We start from the raw sequence: 19,150 nt of genomic DNA, 5'->3' as shown, positions 1-19,150 counted from the left end.
TTCCCCGGGGGGCTGCGTGGCCGGGGCTCGGTGCCAGGCCCTGGCTCCTTCCGCCCTGGCACCCAGCAGCGGGGAGCTGGTGCCAGCCATTCCTCGAGGGCCCCCGAAGCTGGGGTGTCCCTCTGAAATAGCCCCTGAGGGGAGATGGGTGCGGGGGGGGGGGGATGGAGAGGGTCTTGGGGAGGTGGGGGGTGATGGGTGGGGATGCAGGGGGGGACCCCCGCTAGCCAAAGGGGGAGGAGGATGATGGGGGGATGGAGGTGATGGGCAGAGGGGTACCCGGGAACCGGCCATGGGGGGGGGGGGGGGTGGAGAGGGTTCCCCGGGGACTAGGGAGGGATTTGGGGGCTACCCCGGCATGGGGGGGGGGGGGAGACGGGCTGGACACGGGTGCTGGGGACGGTGGGAGGGGGCACCCAGGTGGTCCTGGGGGGGACGGACAGGGGACACGGGACCCCCCCAGGCTGGGGGTGATGCCGTTCCCAGCGCCCCGTTCCCGGAGCTGGTATCGGTTCCCGGTTCCGGTACCGGTTCCCCGGTGCCGGTTCCCGGTTCCGGTACCGGTTCCCCGGTATCGGCCGCCCCCGGAGGGGCCGCCCCGCCCCGCCGCACGTGACGCGGCGCCGTGGCTGCGAGCGGCGGGGCCCCCGCTCCGCTCCGCTCCGGTACCGGCTCCGCTCCGGTACCGGCCCCGGCCCCGCCGACCCTCCGGTAAGTGCCGCGCCGCGGGCACCGGGAACCGGGGTCCCCCCGGAGACACCCCACCCCCCCGGTGTCCGTGTCGTCCCCCCCCGCCACCGGCGCAGTACCGGGGGGGGCCCGTCCCCCGGTGACCTTCAGCCGCTGCCGGTACCGGCAGGGCCGGGGGGGACGGACCCGGGCAGGCTGGGGGGGGGGGAATCAACCCCCCCCATATACCCCCCAACCTGCCCCTCCCCAAAATATGTCCCCCATGAATTGCCCCCCCCCAACCTTTACCCCCCCCAAATATCTCCCGCATTAATTAACCCCCTCAACCTGCCCCCCCCAAACCTGCCCCCCCGGCGCTACCCCAAAATCTGTCCCCCCTTTCTGCCTCCCCCCCCATCCTGGCCGCATCATCTCCCCCACCCCCGTGTCCCCCCAAAGCCCAGTCCCCGCAATCTGCCCCCTATGCCCCCCCCCCGCCCCCAGCCTGGCCCCACATTTGGGTGTCTCCCCCCGCCGCTTCTACTACACCCCCCCCCGGGACTGCCTCCCCCCACCCTTGGGTGCTGGGGGGTGGGGAGCGATGGGAGAACCCCCCCCCCAGGACCCCACACGGCCCCGCTGCCCGGGAGGGTCACGCTGGGGCCCACGGGTGCGCAGGGACGGGTTGTGTTTGCACCAGGGTCGCCTCTGCACGGGGACGTGTCACGTTTGCACCAGGGTCGCGTCTGCACGGGGACGTGTTTGCACGGGGACAGGTCGCGTTTGCAGCAGGGTCGTGCTCGCACAGGGATGGGTCACGCTTGCACCAGGGGTGGGTGTGTTTGCACCAGGGTCGTGTTTGCTCAGGGACGGGGCTCATTTGCACCAGAGTGGCCTTTGCACCAGCATCGCCTTTGCACAGGGGTGGGCTGCGTTTGCACGAGGCTCCCTGTTGCACCAGGGACACGCTCGCGCGCCGCCGCGTTTGCACAGGGACGGGGCGCGTTTACACGAGCGTTCGTGCTCGCACGAGGGGTCGCGCGCGGCCGGGGTGTGTTTGCAGGGGGCTGGGACCCGTTTGCACCGCGGCTGCGTTTGCACAAGGACGGCTTTGCAGCGGGGCCGCTGTCGCGGCGTGTCCCCTCCGTGTCCCGGGCGGTGCTCGGCGCTGCCGGTGCCCGGCGCTGTCCGTGGTGCTGCCCCGCGGGCGCCGCCTCCCGCCCGCAGAGGGCGCCCTTCGGGGGGGGGGGGCGGTGGGGGGGTGCGATGAGGTTGGGGGGGGGGGGGGACACGACCTCAGTAGCCGGGCACCCCCGTGTAGTGAACCCGACACCTGCCGCTCCTGGCCCGCTGGCTCCTGGCAGCCAGCGAGGTGGCGCTTGGCTTGCTGCCATCAGTAGGCTTCAGGGGTAACGCTGCTGCCCGAGCAGTCACGGCAAGGGGCTGTGGGGGAGCTCTCCTCTCCCCCAGGAAGCGCCATGGACCCCCCTGGGCCCCCGTGCACCACCTAGACATATCTCCAGCCGGCACTGCCATCCGCTTGGCCACCCCACCCCGAGGTAAGCCTCCGTGGGTGCTGCCCACCCATGGGTGCTCATCCCAAGGTGGGGTAACGGACACCCACAGCCCCCATCTCCCGCAGGGCAGCAGGATGGCCCAGCAGCGCCATGGCATCCCCCCACCACTCAAGGTAGGCATTGCTGGGGTGGGGGTACCCAACCAGCACCCATGGGTGCCTGCATGGCCTTCACCCACCCCAGCACCCATGGGCGCTGGCATAGCCTTCACCCACCCCATTGTCTTGCAGACGGAGGAGGACTACATCCCCTACCCTAGCGTGCATGAGGTAGACCACCCACTCCCCTCCAGAGATGGGTGCAGGGGCAGGCGAGCGGCTGGGTGGGTGGGTGGGTGGGTCGATGGGTGGGTGGCCAGAGCACCCACCTCAGTTGTGGGTGCAGGTGCTGGGCCGGGAGGGGCCGTTCCCCCTCATCCTCCTGCCGCAGTTTGGGGGTTACTGGATCGAGGGCACCAACCACCAGCTGAGCGGGGCACCCGAGTCCCCCCTCACCCCGGCACCCAGCACCCGGGCAAGGCTTGAGGGCAACCACACGGCCAAGATCTACCGCAAGCACTTCTTGGGCAAGGTGAGGCCCTGTGGGTGCTCCAGGCATGGGTGCTTGGGGTGGGTGGGTTCCCCATGGGTGTGGGTGGGCCTGGGTGTGGTGATGGAGACCTCATAAGCATGGGTGCTCATGGACATGGGTGCCCCATGGCATGGGTGCTTATGCATATTGGTGCTCATGGGTGTGGGTATCTATGGGCATGGGAGCCCCGTGGGTGCGGGTGCTCATGGACCTGGGTGCCCCATGGCATGGCTGCTCATGGGCATGGGTGGCTCATTGCATGTGAGCCTGTGAGCGTAGGGGCTCCATAGGTGGTGGTATCTGTGAGTATGGGTGCCCCATGGGGATGGGTGCTCAGGTTTATGGCTGCTCAGGGACCTGGGTGTCCTATGGCGTGGGTGTTTGTAGACACAGGTGTCCATGGGCATGGGGAACCTACAAGTGTCTGTAGGATGGGTGCCCCACAGGTATGGGTGCTCATGGGTGTGGGTGCCCCATGGCATGGGTGCCTGCCAGCATGAGCACTCACTGGGGCTGTCATGGGTGCTTGGCCCCCTCCCCGCAGGAGCACTTCAACTACTACTCCCTGGACCCAGCGCTGGGCCACCTTGTCTTCTCCCTCAAGTACGACGAGCAAGAGCACCTCCACCTGCTGCTGCGGTGAGCAGGGTGCCAGGGGGCACCCATGGGTGCTGGCTGGGGGTAGGGGGCCATCCTGACCCCCCACCTCACCCCGCAGCACCCGTGCCCGCACCCTGCACGACGTGGTGCCCATCTCCTGCCTGGCCGAGTTCCCCAATGTGGTGCAGATGGCCAAGGTGGGTGCAACACCCCTGACAGCACCCATGGGTGCTCCCCTCCCTGGGCGACCCATTGCATCACCCATCCTTCCCGCAGCTGGTGTGCGAGGATGTCAACGTGGATCGCTTCTACCCTGTGCTCTACCCCAAGGTGAACGGGGTGCAGGGAGCACCCATAGGTGGGGGGCACCCCGGGGTGCCCCCCACCCAACCCCCCACCCTCTCCTGACCCTGCAGGCATCCCGCCTCATCCTCGCCTTCGACGAGCATGTGCTCAGTAACCACTTCAAATTTGGGGTCATCTACCAAAAACTGGGGCAGGTATGGGGTGGGGTGGGTGGGGGTTAGGGTGGGGGGGTCCCGGGTGGGTGCTGGCACCCATCCCCACCCCACCGCAGACCTCTGAGGAGGAGCTTTTTGGCACCACGGAGGAGAGCCCGGCGTTCACCGAATTCCTCGACATCCTGGGCCAACGGGTGCAGCTGCGGGACTTCAAGGGGTGCGTGATGGGGTGCTGGGTGGGGGGCACCCATGGATCCCAGGTTCAGGGTGCCTGTCCCCCCGCCACCCAGGTTTCGGGGGGGGCTGGATGTGACCCACGGGCAGACAGGCAGCGAGTCAGTCTACTGCCACTTCCGTGACAAGGAGATCATGTTCCACGTCTCCACCAAGCTGCCCTACACCGAGGGGGATGCCCAGCAGGTGGGGCACCCAGGGGTGCTGGGAGAGGGGATGGAGGAAGGCAGGAGGCAAGGGTTGGGGGGGGGAACACATGGGTGCTTGGGTGGGGGGGTGTAGGGGGTCCTGGGGCACCCTCATGGGGTGGAAGCGCTGGTGGGGCACCTATGGGTGCTTGGGGGTGTCCATGGGGTGCAGGGGCTCCTGGGGCACCCATGGGTGCTGGGGGGCATCTGTGGGATGCAAAAGCTCCAGGGGCACCTATGGGGCACAGGGTCTGCCATTCCTTTTGCCCCCCCGGTGTGACCGCCCCCCCCATTCCCTGTGTCCCCCCATCCCCACAGCTGCAGCGGAAGCGTCACATCGGCAATGACATCGTGGCCATCGTCTTCCAGGATGAGAATACCCCCTTCGTCCCCGACATGATCGCCTCCAACTTCCTCCATGCCTTCGTGGTGGTGCAGCTGGAACAGGGCGGCTCCCAGGGGACCCTCTACAAGGTACCAGCCCGTGCCTCAGTTTCCCCATCCCTATGGGGAGCTGGGGGCAGCGGGGTGCCCCGTCACACACACACCCCCCCCACCCTGCCCACCCACCGCAGGTCTCCGTCACTGCCCGTGACGACGTGCCCTTCTTCGGCCCGCCACTGCCTGACCCTGCCATCTTCAGGAAGGTGAGCACTCATGGGTGCTGTCGGGGCCGAGGGGGGGGTGTCCCCAGGGTGGCACCCACCCAGGGTTGCCCCTCGCCCCCACAGGGCCCTGAGTTCCAGGAGTTCCTGCTGACGAAGCTCATCAACGCCGAGTACGCCTGCTACAAGGCCGAGAAGTTCTCCAAGCTGGAGGTGGGTGCAAACGTGGGTGCTGAGCATGGCGATACTGAGGGTGCTGGGCATCTGGGGGGGCATGCATCTGCAACAGGGCTGGGCACGCTGTGGGTGCTGTGGACATGGGGTGGTGCGTGCCATGGGTGCTGTGCGTGCTGTGGGGCTGTGCATACTGTGGGTGCTGTGCCTGCTGCGGGGCCTATGTCTGCAGTGGGTGCCGTGCCTGTAAGTGGGTGCTGTGCATGCCGTGGGTACTGTGCCTGCAGCAGTTCTGTGGGTTCCGTGCACGCCATGGGTGCTGTGCGTACGGTGGGGCTGTGCCTGTGGGTGCCGTGGGCGATGCGGGGGGCTGTGCAGGTGGGTGCCGTGTATGCCGGGTGCTCTGTGTGTGGGTGCTAGGTACGCTGCGTGCTGCTGGGCGTGGGGTGGGGCCGTGCCTGCAGCGGTGGCGTGTCTGTGGGTGCCGTGCCTGCTGTGGGCGCCGTGCACACGGGGTGCTGGGTGGGGAGCGTGCGTGGGTGCCCTGTACGGCGGCTGCGGCGCCTGCTGTGGGTGCTGGGTGGGTGGGGGGGCGCCCCGTACGGCGGGCGCGGCGCCTGCTGTGGGTGCCGTGCTCAGGGGTGCCGTACACAGCGTGTGCCGTGGGTGCCGTGGGGGCGGGCGGGGGGTGGCAGCGGGTCCCCGGCAGCGCGGTGGGTGCGCAGGAGCGGACGCGGGCGGCGCTGCTGGAGACGCTGCACGAAGAGCTGCAGGCCCGCAGCCAGGCCATGCTGGGGCTCGGCCCCGACGACGAACGTCCCGACAACGGCGCCGCCGCACCGGGATTCTTCGAGTCCTTCAAGGTGGGGTACGGCGGGGCGGGGGGGGGGGGGCGTCGTCCGTCGTCCTCCCCCGCCAAAACTGCGGGACGGGGGCGCCCGGCGGTACCGGGCGGTGCTGAAGGGGGGGCGGGAGTTGCAGCCCCTCCCTGGAGGCCGGGACACCCCCCCCGGGAGGCCGGGACACCCCCCCCGGGACCCCGCCAACGCCCCCCCCCCGCCAACGCCGCCGGCGGCGCTCCCGGCGTGAGTGCCCCGCCCCGGGACACGCCCCCGCCGCGCTGGCCACGCCCACCGCCCGGGCAGCTTGCCTGCCGGCGCCTGGCTGACGACACGCCCACGTCCGCGAGGCCGCGCCCCCTCTAGGGGACAGAGCCGCCCCGCGCTCGCCAGCCCCGCCCCGTTTTCCCCCCCAGCCCCAAGGTAGCCCCGCGCCTCGCCGACAGGCGCACGCCCCGCCCAACCCTTAAGCCCCACCTCTTCAGGCCCACCGCCCGCCCCTTCGCTTAAGCCCCTCCCACCCCCTCGTCGGCCCCGCCCCCTCCCCGCGGCCCCATTCACCCGCGCGGCCCCGCCCCTCCCGGTGCTCCCGGTGCACCCGGTGCCCCCCCGGGGCAGGTGACGCGGTGCCGCCCCCAGTCGCTGCTGGTGCCCGGGAGCCGGCGAGGACGCCGCGGCAGCGCCATCGGGCTGGGCTCTGTGGAAGAGGTGGGTACCCCCGGCACGGACACAGCCCCCCCGGTGTGTCCGCCCCGTTGTTCTCCCCCCCCCCCCCACCCCGGTTCCCGGTTAACGGCGACCCGCAGGCGCTGCTGGTGCCCGGGAAGAGCCCGTCGCGGCGGCGGCCCGGGCCGCTCGCCTCCCGCCGCTCCAGCGCCATCGGTATCGAGAGCATCCAGGAGGCGCCGGCCGGCAGGTGAGCTCCGGTACCGGGACACCGGGCTGGCACCGTCCGGTGTCCCCTCCCGGTGTCACCTCACTGCCCGCCGCCTCCCCCCAGGGACGGCCCCGCCGCCGCCCCCGCCGCCCCTGAGGGCGCCTGCTCTGCACACAGCTCCCCCGAGAGCCGCCGGCACCCCGACAGGTCCCGCACCGGGATGGGGGGGCACCGGGACAGGGTGACACGGGGACTGGAGGGCACTGGGATGCGGCAGCACAAGGACGGGGTGGCACTGGGACATGGTGGCACCGGCACAGGGTGGCACCGGCATGGGGTAGCACCAGGATGGTGTGACATGGGGACAGGAGGGCACTGGGACAGGGTGACATGGGGACTGGAGGGCACTGGGATGGGGTGGCGAGGGAACAGGGTAGCACCAGGACGGGGTGGCACAGGGATGCAATGGGCCGGGGTGGCACCAGGATGGAGTGGTACCAGGATGGGGTGATATGGGGACAGGGTGGCATCAGGGTGACATGGGAACTGGAGGGCACCGGGATGGGGCAGCGCAAGGACAGGATGGCACTGGCACGGGGTGGCACCGGCACAGGGTAGCACAGGTATGCAATGGGCCGGGGTGGCACCAGGATGGGGTGATATGGGAACAGGGTGGCATTGGGGTGACACAGGGACTGGAGGGCACTGGGATGGGGCAGCATGTGAATGGGGTGGCACTGGGACAGGGTGACACTGGGATGGGATGACACCGGGACAAGGTGGCACCAGGATGGCTGGCACAGGGCGACAAGACAGCACAGGGATGGGGTGTCGCAGAGACAGGGTCACCCAGGAACCTAGTGGCACAGGGACTGTATGTCACGGGGACAAGGTAGCAGGGGGCTGCAGTGGGGTGGGGTGGCACAGGGATGGGGTGGCACTTGGGTGGCCTGGGCACAGGGTGGCATGGGACAGGGGTAGATTGGGGTTCGGGTGGCGTGGAGGTGGGGTGGCACAGGGGTGGGTGGCACGGGGACAGGTTGGTATGGTGACAAGGGACATGGGGATGGGTTGGCACGGGGACGGGGTGGCACGAGAGTGGGACATCACAGGGATGGGATGGTGTGGGGACAGGACATCCCAGGGATGGTGTGGTGACAGGGTGGCACGGGAATGGGATGGTGTGGCACAGGGATGGCACATCCCAGGGACGAGATGGCATGGGGAAGGGTTGGCACGGGGATGGGGTGGCACAGGGACGGGATGGCACATCCCAGGGACGAGATGGCATGGGGAAGGGTTGGCACGGGGATGGGGTGGCACAGGGACAGGATGGCGTGGGGACGGGGTGGCACAGGGACAGCGTGGCGTCGCGGCGGGCCATGGCGGCGGCAGCCACATGGCGTGGTGCCAGCCTGTCCCCGGCATTGGGGACTGTCACTCGGCAGGGCCGAGAAGCCGGAGCCGCCGGATTTCTCCCGCTCCTCCTCCAGCGCCAGCAGCTTCGGCAGCGCCACCGAGGAGCCCAGCGAGCCGGGCAGGGTACTGGGGTGCTGGGGGGGGATATAGGGTGCTGGGGGGGGGGGCAGCACCCCTTTGACACACCCCCTCGCACCCTTAGGACAGCCGCTCGCCCTCGGGAACCCACCGAGACGCCTTCACCGACACCCCCTGGCCGGATGACCCCCCCGGTATCCTCCCAGGTAGCCCGTCACTGGGGCGTCAGGCTGCTGCAGGGCCGGGGAGCCCCCCACTGGTGCTCATGCCCCCCCCCTTTTCCCCCAGGCCACCGTCCCCCTGACCCCTCCTGCCCCGAGATCAAAATCCAGCTGGAGCGGCCCCCCCATAATCCGGTGAGGCTGTGCCCCCCCCCCAGTGCACCCATGTTGGGGGCACCCATATTGGGGTGCACCCACTGATGTCCCTCCACACAGGGTTCATAGTCACAGTCCCCCCCATCCCTGGAGGCGGCGGGGGGGGGGGGCAGCACTGCTTCACCCCCACCGTGTTCCACCCCCGTGCCAGGAGCCGAAGCCATCATCCCCAGTGCAGGATTTGGGGGGACCCCCCCCAAAAATGGGGGGTGTTTCCCCCCCCAGACAATCTCCGTCACCGCAAATACCCCTTGGGGGGTGTGATAGACCATGAAGGGCCCCCCACCCATCCACCGTGACCCCCATGCCACACGGGGGGGGGGGCTCCCCCAAAATGAAAAGCGGGTCCAACCCGAGCATCACCCCCTCCCTAAAAAAAGGGGGGGCTCAAATCCAGGGCAAATCCAAAGTGGGGGTCCCCCTGCCCCCCCCCTTTATTTTAAGGGAATAAAGCTCCGGAATGGGTCAGATGCTGGAACTGGGGGGGGGGAGGGAATTATTTTTTGAAACCCCCCCTCCCCCCAAATCGTGTTTGTGTGTCCCGTAAGTCCTGTATAAAATAAAGGTTTATTTATCGCTACGGCTGGGAAATGCTGGAGGGGGGGGTCCTGACATCTGGCAGAGGGGGAATCCCCAAATCCCCAAGCATCAGCAGGGGCTGATACTCCACATAGTTTTAAAACCACCCCAAATTCACCCATTTTTAGGAGTCATTTACCCAAATTCTGGGGCTATCGTGGCAGTCAGGCTGAGCAAAGCCTTGATTTGATTTTCCCTATTTTTGGGGTGCTGCGGGTAATCCAAAATGTGGTAGGCTCCCCCCCCCAAAAAAAATCCCACCCCCTTATTTTCAGCTCTGGTGGCCAACCAGGCGTTGGGAGCGGCATTTGGCCGGCAGCCCCAGTGGCCACCGGCTTTGTGCCAAATCCCCGGCCAAGAAAAAATGGTTCCCCCCCCCTCGAACCCCCAAAAACCACGAAGCACCCCGGGACCGGTTAAACATAGCTTGGTACCGCCTGGTTTCTGGGAAGCCCCAGCGCCAGGGGTTGGCTCGCGGTTGGGGATGCCGGCGACGCCGGCAATGCCGGTGCGGGTGCAAAGGGCGCTGAGCAAAGTGGGGGTGTCACAGGGCCTCCCCACCCCCGAAATCCGGCGCCACTCGGGTCACTGCCTTCACCCGCTCCAAAGTTTGCTGGTTAATAAAAAACCGGAGCGGAGATTTATTTATAATGCTGGTAAATAAATAAAAGGCAGGGGGGGTGATTGGAGGGGTGCAGGGGGGGTGTTTTGGGGGTGCTCGGGGGGGGCGGTGTTGCAAATGCACGATGCAGCCGGGGTGTGCAAGGGGCTGCTCGTGCATGAGCAAAGTGGTATTTGCAGAGGCAGGGCAGCATTTGCACATGCATGGTGACTTTTGCACGTGCACAGCGGCGTTTCACACGCACATGGCAACTTTTGCGCAGGCACGGCGGCATTTGCACGTGCAAGGCACCTTTTGCTCAGCTCAGGCAGCATTTGCACGGGCACAGTGACACTTGCACACGCATGGTGATACTTGCACACCCAAGGCCCCTCTCTGGTGCTGCCCCAGGCCTCAATCCCCCGCTCCAGCACCTTGCAAGCTGCCAAAGCCCCCTCCCCTAATTACCCTTCCTAATTAGCCAACCCTAATGAAGAGGGCATGCCCCAGCTGGTACCACCCCTTAAATCCCCCTTCACTCCCTTCTCCCTGTGTTACCCAGTCCCAAAATCACCCCAAATCCCTCTCTGGGCAGCAAATGATCTTAAACCAAAGGCTTTTAAAGCAAAATAAATCACCCAGGAGGCAAAAAAAAAAAAAAAAAAAAAAAAAAAAAGAAGTTTTGGGGACAAATTAACCCGGTGAGTTAATTTTTTTTTTTTCCTCCCCCCATCTTCTTGTGTCTTGTGGTTTCTGGGTACCCACACATGTGATGAGTTGGGCACCGGGGTCAGTCCTCAGCCAACGGACCAGGAGGCATTTTGGGACCCAGCCCCATCACGTCTCGCTCAAAGAGGGGGTTTTATCCACCAAGGCTCCGGCTCTCATCCCAAATCCCGCAGTGGGTTCGGGATAGGGCAGGCAACGATGCTAATTATAGGGGAAGGAACCGTGTATTTACAGAGGCAGCTCCCAGCACGAAACCGCCGGCGGCTGCTTTTGCTCCGCTGAGTCTTTCTTTTTCTCTCCTCTTTCTGGGCGCTGCTATCCACAAAAAAAAGAAAAAAAAAAAAAAAAAAATGGAGGAATTAAAAATAAATCCCCCTCCATGGTTTGCAAAAGGTGCTTTAGCAGAGGAGGAAGAGGAGAGCGAGGAAGGGCAGGAGGATGGTGGTGGCGGGGCGGCTGGCGGCATTGCAGTGGGCTCTGTTGGAGCCAATGCAGGCGGCGTAAGCCATGGCGTGGGGGATGTAGTTTTGTTCGTGGACCCCGTGGAGGAGATGAGCCATGGGGCCGCGGGCAAAAACGGCCACGTCCTCACCGCCGTGGGTCTCCTGGCGCAGCGGCACGGCTGATTGTGCCTGGTAGTTGGCGTGCGCTGGGGCAAAAGAAAAAAGTCAAAAAGAAGAATAATTTTTAAAAAGCGCTAATTTTAGCTAGGCTGTAACAATTGGCGGGGGTTTGCCCCAGAAGACACTCACCAAAATCCACGGCGGAGACGTTTTCTCGCTCACCCGCCACAATTTTATAGCCAGGGCCGTTGCCGTAGAGGATGGAGGTGAAGGGTTTGCGGTCCACGTCGCTCTGCATCGGGGCCAGACCTGGCGGCGGTGGCACCGTCAGCAGGACAGGGACGTCCCCAAGGTTTTGTCCCCTCCGTCCCGCTGTGTGGCTATGGCAGGGACTCACCGAAAATGGGGTTCCCGCGGGGGGTGTAACCGCCGAAGGTGAAGACGTGCGAGTGGTCGGCGGTGACGACGCTGAGGGTGTCCTGGGGCGAGGTGAGGCGGGCGGCCAGCCCGATGGCCCGGTCCAGCTCCACTGCCTCGTGCAGCGCCTGCTTCGCCTTCCCTTCGTGGTGCCCGTGGTCGATGCGGCCCCCTGCGGTCCCCAGCACCGCTCGGCATTCCCCTCCGTGGCCCCCATCGTCTTCCATCCCCCTCCTTGACATCCCCCATTGCCCTCCTCTTCCCTGCTTTGCATCCTCCATCACCCCTTTATCCCCCCCCTTTGCAGCTGCCATTGTCCCCTTTATCCCCCACCTTTTGGCATCCCCCATCATCCCCTTTATCCCCTGCCCTTTTTGCATCCCCCATCGCCCCCTTTATCCCCCCTTGCCCCCTTCATCCCATCACCCCCTTTATCCCCCCCTTTTGGCATCCCCCTCTGCATCCCCATCACCTCCTCTACCCCCTCTTTGCACCCCTATACCCCTCCCACCTTCAACCAGGAGGAAAAACCCCCGGGGATTTTTCTGGAGCATCCTGATGGCCACAGCCACCATCTCGGTGAGGGACGGATCCGTCTCATTATTCCTGTCCAGCTCATACACCATGTCACCCGGCTCGAAGAGGCCTGGGGACAGTGACACTGTTGGGGACATCCTTTCCCCACCAAAAAAAAAGGGGGGAGGGGCAAATCCAGCACTGCCACCCGCTTCTTGTGCTGGCTCAAGCATTTCACCCCCCCCTCCCCCACCGGATCCAAGGTGATAAGATAGGAGCCAGGGGATACTCCCAGCCCTTCCTTCCTCTGGCCCAGCCGAATCCTGCAGGCCAGCTGGGCTGGGGAATTGCACCATGGCCTGAAAAATAAGTTGCATCCCCAGGGCAGGGTACCAGCATCCTTGGGGTGTAATAGCATTCCTTGAGGATGGGTACCAGCATCCCCAGGGGAGTACCAGCATCCCTTGGCAGGGGAGTACCAGCATCCCCAGGGTGGGTAGCAGCAGCCTTTGAGGGGGGGTACCAGCATCCCCAGTGGAGTACCAGCATCCTTTTGGGGTACCAGCATCCCTTGGAGGTAGCAGCATCCTCGGGGGGGTAACTGGCCACTCCAGCTGCCCTAGCACCCCGGGACTGGCTAGGGGTCCCCCCACAGCACCCAGTTGAGGCCGGGGCACCCTGGGGTGCTGGGACTCACCCAGGAGGAAGTCAACACGGCTGAGGTTGAGCGCCAGCAGGTCCCGCCGGTGCCACACGTACTTGGCGACCTGGGGATGGGGGACAGGCGGGTTGTCACCTCCCCATCACCTCTGCCAACCCCAGGGCTGCTTTATATCCCCCTCCCCAAAATATTCCCTGCCCCAGGAATGCCTTTGTAAGGTTACAGCAGGGTGATGTATAGGTAGCCCCCCAAAAAAAGTCCCCATCACCTTGCCGGGGGGCTTGGCCTCATGCCATGCCTGGACGAGGTCCCTGCGGTCCAGGCGGGTACCCCGATGCTTGTCCTCATGGGGATACTCCACGTCGCTGGCATTTTTGGGGAACATGTATTTCCGCCCACCGCCCAAGATCACCTGCGAAGGAGGGTGGAAATGCATTTTTTTAAATTATTTTTCTTTTTTTTTTTCCCGCAATTTGGGTTTAATGGGGGGAAAACCCCAATGAGACGGAGTGGGATGTCCAGGAAAACCCCAGCGCTGCGCAAAAAAGCGGGTGAAAACACCCGAGGAATTTCACCTTGCTCAAAATAACCCTGAATCTCTTCCTATTAATTAAAACCCAGGACAAAAATAACCATTTCCAGCAGCAAATTTGGCTTTTTAATTCCCACCTCCCCCACCACCCCCCCATCTGTGGGAGGGATGCTCCACGTCGGGGTCCCCGCATGAACCCGCCGGGATGGAGCCCCATCCCGCGGCTTTTGCTGTTTGCTTTGGAGTCCAATTTATTTGGCCTCTGTTATTTATAACCGAGCAGAGATTTTTTTTATTCCCCCCCTTCTCTACGCAGAAGGTGAATTATAAAGCTGCAAAACACCACCGCCAAAATTATTAAGAGAAAAAAAAAAGGGAAAAAAAAAAAAGTCTTTTCCCCGCTATATAATTATTTCCAGCCTGGGACAGACTTAAAATTATATTAAAGGGAAAAAAAACAGAAGAAGAGGCTATTAAAGAGCTAAATAACAGGCTGAAATGTTTTGCTTTGGGGCTATTTTGAAGGACAGAAGAGTATTTATTTACAGGGCTGAATTTCTGTGTAAATCCACAGCAAGGGGCAGAATTGGGGGGAAAATGGAGGGTTTTGGGTAGGGGAAGTATGAGAAAGGAGGGGGCTGCTGTGGACGTGGGTGGAGGGGGGTTAAGCGGGATTTGGGGGTCTGGTCCTATATGTGCTTGTAGTCCCAGCACTGTGTCTGATGGGGGTCCCAGTGGTGTGTCCATGGGTGGTCCTGGTCCAATATCCACCCAACAGGCCTGGTACCCCACCCATAGGTGGTCCTGGTCCCATATCTGCTGGGGGTTCTGGCGCTGCATCCATGGGTGGTCCTGGTCCCATATCTGGTTGGGTTCTGGCACTGCACCCATGGGTGGTCCTGGTCCCATATCTACCCACAGTCCTGGCCCTGCACCCTTTGATGGTCCCTTCCCAATATCTCCTGGGATTCCTGGCTCTTCACCCACTGGTGGTTCCAGCCCAACATTTACTGGGGGGTCCCAGCCCTTCACCCATGGGTGGTCCTGGTCCCGCATCTACCCATGGCCCTGTCCCCATCCCCGGCTGGCCCCATCCCCATCCCTACCTCGATGTCAGGGATGTTCTCCACCAGCTGCCGGGCAATGTCCTTGCAGCCGCCCTCCAACGCATCTGGGGGCATCTCTCCATCTGAGTACCAGTCGCGGTTGGCCGAGTGGGCGTAGGCGGCGCTGGGCGTCGCGTGGGTCACCCGCGTGGTGGTGACGATGCCCACCGACTTGCCTGCACCACAAATTCAGGGGACAACAGTAAGAACACCCCCAAAACTCCCCGCTTTACCCTCTCCAAGTGCCCACCAGTCCCTCACCTCCATCTTTGGCCCAGCGGAGGATGGAGGTCACCTCCTGGCCCTTGGTGGTGTTGCAACGGTCACGGGTGACGCCGGCGCTGACGCCCACCGTCCCCTCGTTGGCTTTGACGCCGCAGAGGTAGGCGGTGGCCGTGCCCGCACTGTCGGGCACCTGCGCGTTGGTGTTGTAGGTCTGGGGTGGGGGGAAGATAAATAAACCATCATCCCCATCATCCCCACCCTGGGGCTTCATCATCATCCTCCCCACCCTAGGGCTCCCCTCCCCGTGCTGTTTGGCCACATCGGCCCCCCATCCCACCTGTGCACCCCCCATCTTGCCCCTCGCTCCCCCCAGCTTGGTTGCCCATCACCCCCTCGCTTCATTTTGATGCTTTTAGCCTTTTTTTCAGCCCGCTTGTAGGCAGGGAGAAAGGAGCCACCGCCGTGAGCATCCCCCCCCACGGGGCAAAGGGAGACAGCGGTGAACAGCCGGGACTTCTAATTTAATAATAAAAAAAGACTTTTGTTCAGAAAAATGACCCCAGGAGAAGCTGGGGGGGGTTCCCATGGCTTCCCACGGCCGGGTGGCCTCATCCTGCTCCCCCCCCACTCCACATTCCCACGGGCTGAACCCTGGCACGACGAGCGGGCACCGGAGCCAGATCCCTTCGCCTGCCCCTGACCTAATTTCGCCTCTCTGGTTGATGCCGGCTGCCTGCCCGTGACCTTGTGGTGGGTGTCGCATCCCCACCATGGGCGTCCCAGGGTGGGGGTGGGGGGTTCAGGATCCGACCCCTCACCCCGAGGGGGGCTCACCTTGGCCAAGGCAACGTAGGGGAACTTGTCCATCTCCAGCAGACTCTCCTCGCCCTTGCGGTTTTGCAGTTGCCCTTTGAGGATGCGAGCGGCCGTGACGGTGGAGACGCCCATGCCTGCCAGGGCACCCGTCAGCTCCCCGCCGAGGATGGGCCAGCTCACCGCACAGGTGTCACGCAATGCTGGCGGGCACCCAGTTTATCCTAGCACCCGATTTATCGCGAACCCAGTTTATCGCAGCACCCGCTTTAGTGCAAAACCAATTTATTGCAAACTGAGTTTGTTGCGGCACCCAGTTTATTGCAAACCCAGTTTATCCTAGCACCCAATTTATTGCAAACCCAGTTTATCACAGCACCTAGTTTACTGCAAACCAAATCCATCCCAGCACCCAATCCATCCCAGCACCCAATTTATTGCAAACCCAGTTTATTGCAGCACCTAGTTTACTGCAAACCCAACCCATCCCAGCACCCAATTTATTGCAAACCCAGTTTATCGCAGCACCCAGTTTACTGCAAACCCAGTTTATCCCAGCACCCAACTTATTGCAAACCCACTTTATGGCAGCACCCGCTTTAATGCACACCCACTTTACCATGGCACCCAATTCACCATAGCAGCACCCACTTCAATGCACCCAATTTATCATGGCACCCGATTTATCACATCACCCACTTCATCGCACCCCCCTGTCCCCTGCAGTCCCTGCTCCTCCTCGCCTCCCCCACCCCAGGGTGGGTGCCCTCATCTCACCGTCACCCAGGAAGAGGATGAGGTTCTTGGCCACGTTCTGGTTGAGGCGCTGGAGCCGCAGGGCAGCCCGCAGGGTCTCCTGTGCCTGCCCCCGCCAGTACTCGGGGTCCTTCTCCCTCTCTGCGGGGGGGGGAGAGGAAACCAGGCTCCATAGCACCCAACAGCACCCACTTTTGGGCTGCTGCCCCACCCCCCCAAACCTCACCTACCAGGGACCAGAGATGGTGAGCAGAGCCGGGCGAGGAGGATGAGGAGGAGAACCTTCATCCTGCGGCGCTGAGCAGGTGCTGGATAGGAGAGCTGCGGGGGAGGTGGGCATCTGCTCCGTGCCTCAGTTTCCCCACTGAGACCTTCGCCCCGGGGCTCGGCCAAGCGAGGATGGGAGGGAAATGTCCCCTCCCCGTGCAGGCACCAATGTGACCCCCTGGGAACGTGCCAGCTTCCCCCCGCCATGGCCACCAGTCCCATGGGGCGTCACCTCACTGGCACCAACCCCGGGCTGGGGGACGGTGGCACGGCCCCCATGTGCGCGTGGCACAGCGAGGTCCCTGTTGCGTGGCTGGGTCCCCATCGCACGTCCCTGTCCCCATTGCATGTCCCTGTCCCCATCACGGTTGAGTCCCCATTGCACATTGGGGTCCCCGTCGCGTGGCCATGTCCCTATAGCATGGCCCTGTCCCCATCACATGTCCCTGTCTCTGTTGCACACCCATGTCCCATCACATGTGTGTCCCCATCCCATGCCCATGTCCCTGTTGCACATCTGCATCCCCATCGCACACCCGTGTCCCCATGGCAAGTCCATGTCCCCACTGTGTGCCCATGTCCCCACTGCACCTCCATGTCCCCATTCGACACCCATGTCCCCTTCGCATGCCCCTCTCCCCATCCCCAGCCCGTGTCCCCATTGCGTGTCCACGTCCCCATCACACGCCCATGTCCCTGTTGCTCGTCTGTCCCCATTACGTGCCCATGTCCCCACCACATGCCCGTGTCCCCATCACAAGTCCATGTCATTGCTGTATGTCCATGTCCCTGTCCTGTGTCTGTGTCCCCACCACATGCCCGTGTCCCCGTTGCACGCCCGTGTCCCCGTTGCACACCCGTGTCCCCATCGCATGACCATGTCCCCATTGCACACCCCATCCCTGTTGCGCACCCGTGTCCCCATCACACATGCGTCCATTGCATGTTTGTGTCCCCACCACATGCCTGTGTCCCCAGCGCACACCCATGTCCCTGTTGCACACCCATGTCCCCATTGCATGTCTGTGTCCCTGTTGCACGTCCGTGTCCCCATCGCACACCTGTGTCCCTGTTGGACACCCATGTCCCCATCGCATGTCCGTGTCCCCATCACACCCCCTCCGTCCCCATCAGACCCACCCGTGTCCCTGTTGCACACTCATGTCCCCATCACCCCCCCAGTCCCCATCGCACCCTTCCCCCCCCCGTTGCACCCCCCATCCCCACCCCCCGCCCCCCCCCCTCCCCCGGGGGTGGCAGCCGTGGCCCCGGGGGGGGTCCTTACCGCCGGGGGGGGACGGGGACACACACGTACCCGCACAAACTTGGGTCCCGACACCCACGTCCCTCCTGGGCGGCGGGAGGAGGCCGGGCCGGGGGGACAGCGAGCCCTTAAATCCCCCCCGCACCCGGCCTTCGCCTCCTCCTCCTCCTCCCCTTCCTCCACCCTCCCCCCCGCTGGCAGCGGGGGGGGGGGGGGGGGGGGGGGAGAAGAAAAGGCAACAAACTGGGCTTACTGGTGCCCTCTGCCGGGTTTGACTGGGAGGACTGGGAGGACTGGGGTGCACCCAAGCCTGGTTGTGGGTGTTCAGCAATCTCTCCCGCCCACGCAGGGGAGAGAAAGTGGGGTTGCACCCCTGGGGGGGTAGATGTGTGTTTTGCCGGATTTTTCATTCTTTTCACCCAAAAAGTGCCAGCGACACGAGCGTGTTTTGGGGTGGCGGTGATGGAGAAGAGGGGGTCCCCCTGCCTCAGTTTCCCCACGCGGGCTCCCGCTGCAGACCACGAGTGCTCCCTGCCTGAAACGGCTTTAGTGTAGGTCCTACAATAAACAAGGCTTCGTCGCAAGGGCAGGAGGGTAACACCCTTCCCCTGCCTCAGTTTCCCCATCATGGGGGACCGTGGGGCTCCGTCGCCCGTGAAGCCGTGGGTGGCTTCCCAGAAGGTGGCGGTCTCAGCCCAAAAATCCACTCCCCAAAAGCTTCGGGGTGCCACCAAGGGTGTCCCAATGCCGCCCTGACACCCCGGGGATGGGCATGGTTCCTGCAGACCCCCAAATCCCTCCGGCACCCCCCCACCCCTGCTCTGGCCCTTTGCATCCCCACCCCACCCCCCGCAGCACTTTCCCAGCCCAGCAAAGCAGTTTGCAGCCCCATCTGTGAGACAAGTGCGTCAGTGCTCAGCCCAGCAGCACAGCACAGCGGTCTGGGGTGGTGGCACCATGTCCCCCCCCCACTCCTGTCACCCCCCCCCCCCATGCAATGCAGCTGTGGGTGCCTGCCGGTGGTGAAAAGCTCATTAAAAAGCTCGTTAGCCCAGCAGACGGAAAGCCGCAACCTGGGGAACTCCTCGCTGCGAGGCCGCGTGCACAAATCTGGCCAGGCTCAAACCCCAAACCCTTCGGGGGGCTGTTAAACACACGGGGGGGCAAGGCTGCAGCCCGATGAGCACACTTGCATGCTTGCACACTTATAAGCTTGCACAACCGCATGCTTGCGCGTTTGCAAAATCGCAGGCTTGCACAACTGGGTGCGTGCACGCTTGCACGATCATATGCTTGTATGTTTGCACAATTGCAGGCTTGCAAGCTTGCACCCAATTGTGTGCTTGCACACTTGCCTGTGTGCATGCTTGCAAAATTGCATGTGCCCCCTTGCACAACTGCACGCTTGGCTGTTTGCAAACCTGCTTGCTCGCACAAGTGTGTGCTTGCACAC

The 19,150-nt window shown here is 63.9% G+C and overlaps 2 protein-coding genes across 7 annotated transcripts; one reads left to right on the top strand and one right to left on the bottom strand.

Moving 5' to 3' along the window:
• The first annotated feature begins 511 nt into the window (after positions 1 to 511).
• On the top strand, positions 512 to 9,248 carry RAP1GAP (RAP1 GTPase activating protein). 6 transcript variants are annotated; one of them, XM_052793329.1, is made up of 22 exons: positions 512 to 711; positions 2,140 to 2,228; positions 2,296 to 2,359; positions 2,477 to 2,515; positions 2,631 to 2,816; positions 3,361 to 3,455; positions 3,535 to 3,613; positions 3,693 to 3,746; positions 3,833 to 3,916; positions 3,994 to 4,094; positions 4,168 to 4,297; positions 4,618 to 4,773; positions 4,875 to 4,946; positions 5,031 to 5,117; positions 5,804 to 5,941; positions 6,557 to 6,625; positions 6,724 to 6,833; positions 6,918 to 7,001; positions 8,243 to 8,336; positions 8,416 to 8,497; positions 8,580 to 8,647; positions 8,729 to 9,248. In XM_052793329.1, the coding sequence occupies exons 3-22, from the start codon at positions 2,321 to 2,323 to the stop codon at positions 8,735 to 8,737; spliced, it is 1,776 nt and encodes a 591-aa protein (XP_052649289.1). In that variant the 5' UTR covers positions 512 to 711; positions 2,140 to 2,228; positions 2,296 to 2,320; the 3' UTR covers positions 8,738 to 9,248. The 6 variants fall into 6 exon arrangements, with proteins under 6 accessions (XP_052649289.1, XP_052649285.1, XP_052649284.1 ...); XM_052793325.1 differs by having other exon boundaries at positions 604 to 711; positions 2,067 to 2,228; positions 2,312 to 2,359; XM_052793324.1 differs by having other exon boundaries at positions 612 to 711; positions 2,034 to 2,228; positions 2,312 to 2,359.
• Positions 9,249 to 10,590: 1,342 nt separating this feature from the next.
• Positions 10,591 to 17,803, bottom strand: ALPL (alkaline phosphatase, biomineralization associated). The gene is made up of 12 exons (XM_052793419.1): positions 17,749 to 17,803; positions 16,397 to 16,474; positions 16,188 to 16,307; positions 15,432 to 15,547; positions 14,634 to 14,808; positions 14,373 to 14,548; positions 13,003 to 13,146; positions 12,771 to 12,840; positions 12,069 to 12,203; positions 11,538 to 11,729; positions 11,330 to 11,449; positions 10,591 to 11,226 (listed from the first exon to the last, which is right to left on the bottom strand). The coding sequence occupies exons 2-12, from the start codon at positions 16,452 to 16,454 to the stop codon at positions 10,976 to 10,978; spliced, it is 1,557 nt and encodes a 518-aa protein (XP_052649379.1). The 5' UTR covers positions 16,455 to 16,474; positions 17,749 to 17,803; the 3' UTR covers positions 10,591 to 10,975.
• Positions 17,804 to 19,150: the final 1,347 nt, after the last annotated feature.

The sequence above is a fragment of the Harpia harpyja genome, chromosome 7 (genome assembly GCF_026419915.1).
Source record: "Harpia harpyja isolate bHarHar1 chromosome 7, bHarHar1 primary haplotype, whole genome shotgun sequence".
NCBI classification, from domain to species: domain Eukaryota; kingdom Metazoa; phylum Chordata; class Aves; order Accipitriformes; family Accipitridae; genus Harpia; species Harpia harpyja.
Note: the sequence above shows the minus strand (reverse complement) of the source record. Positions and strands in the feature narration are given on the sequence as shown.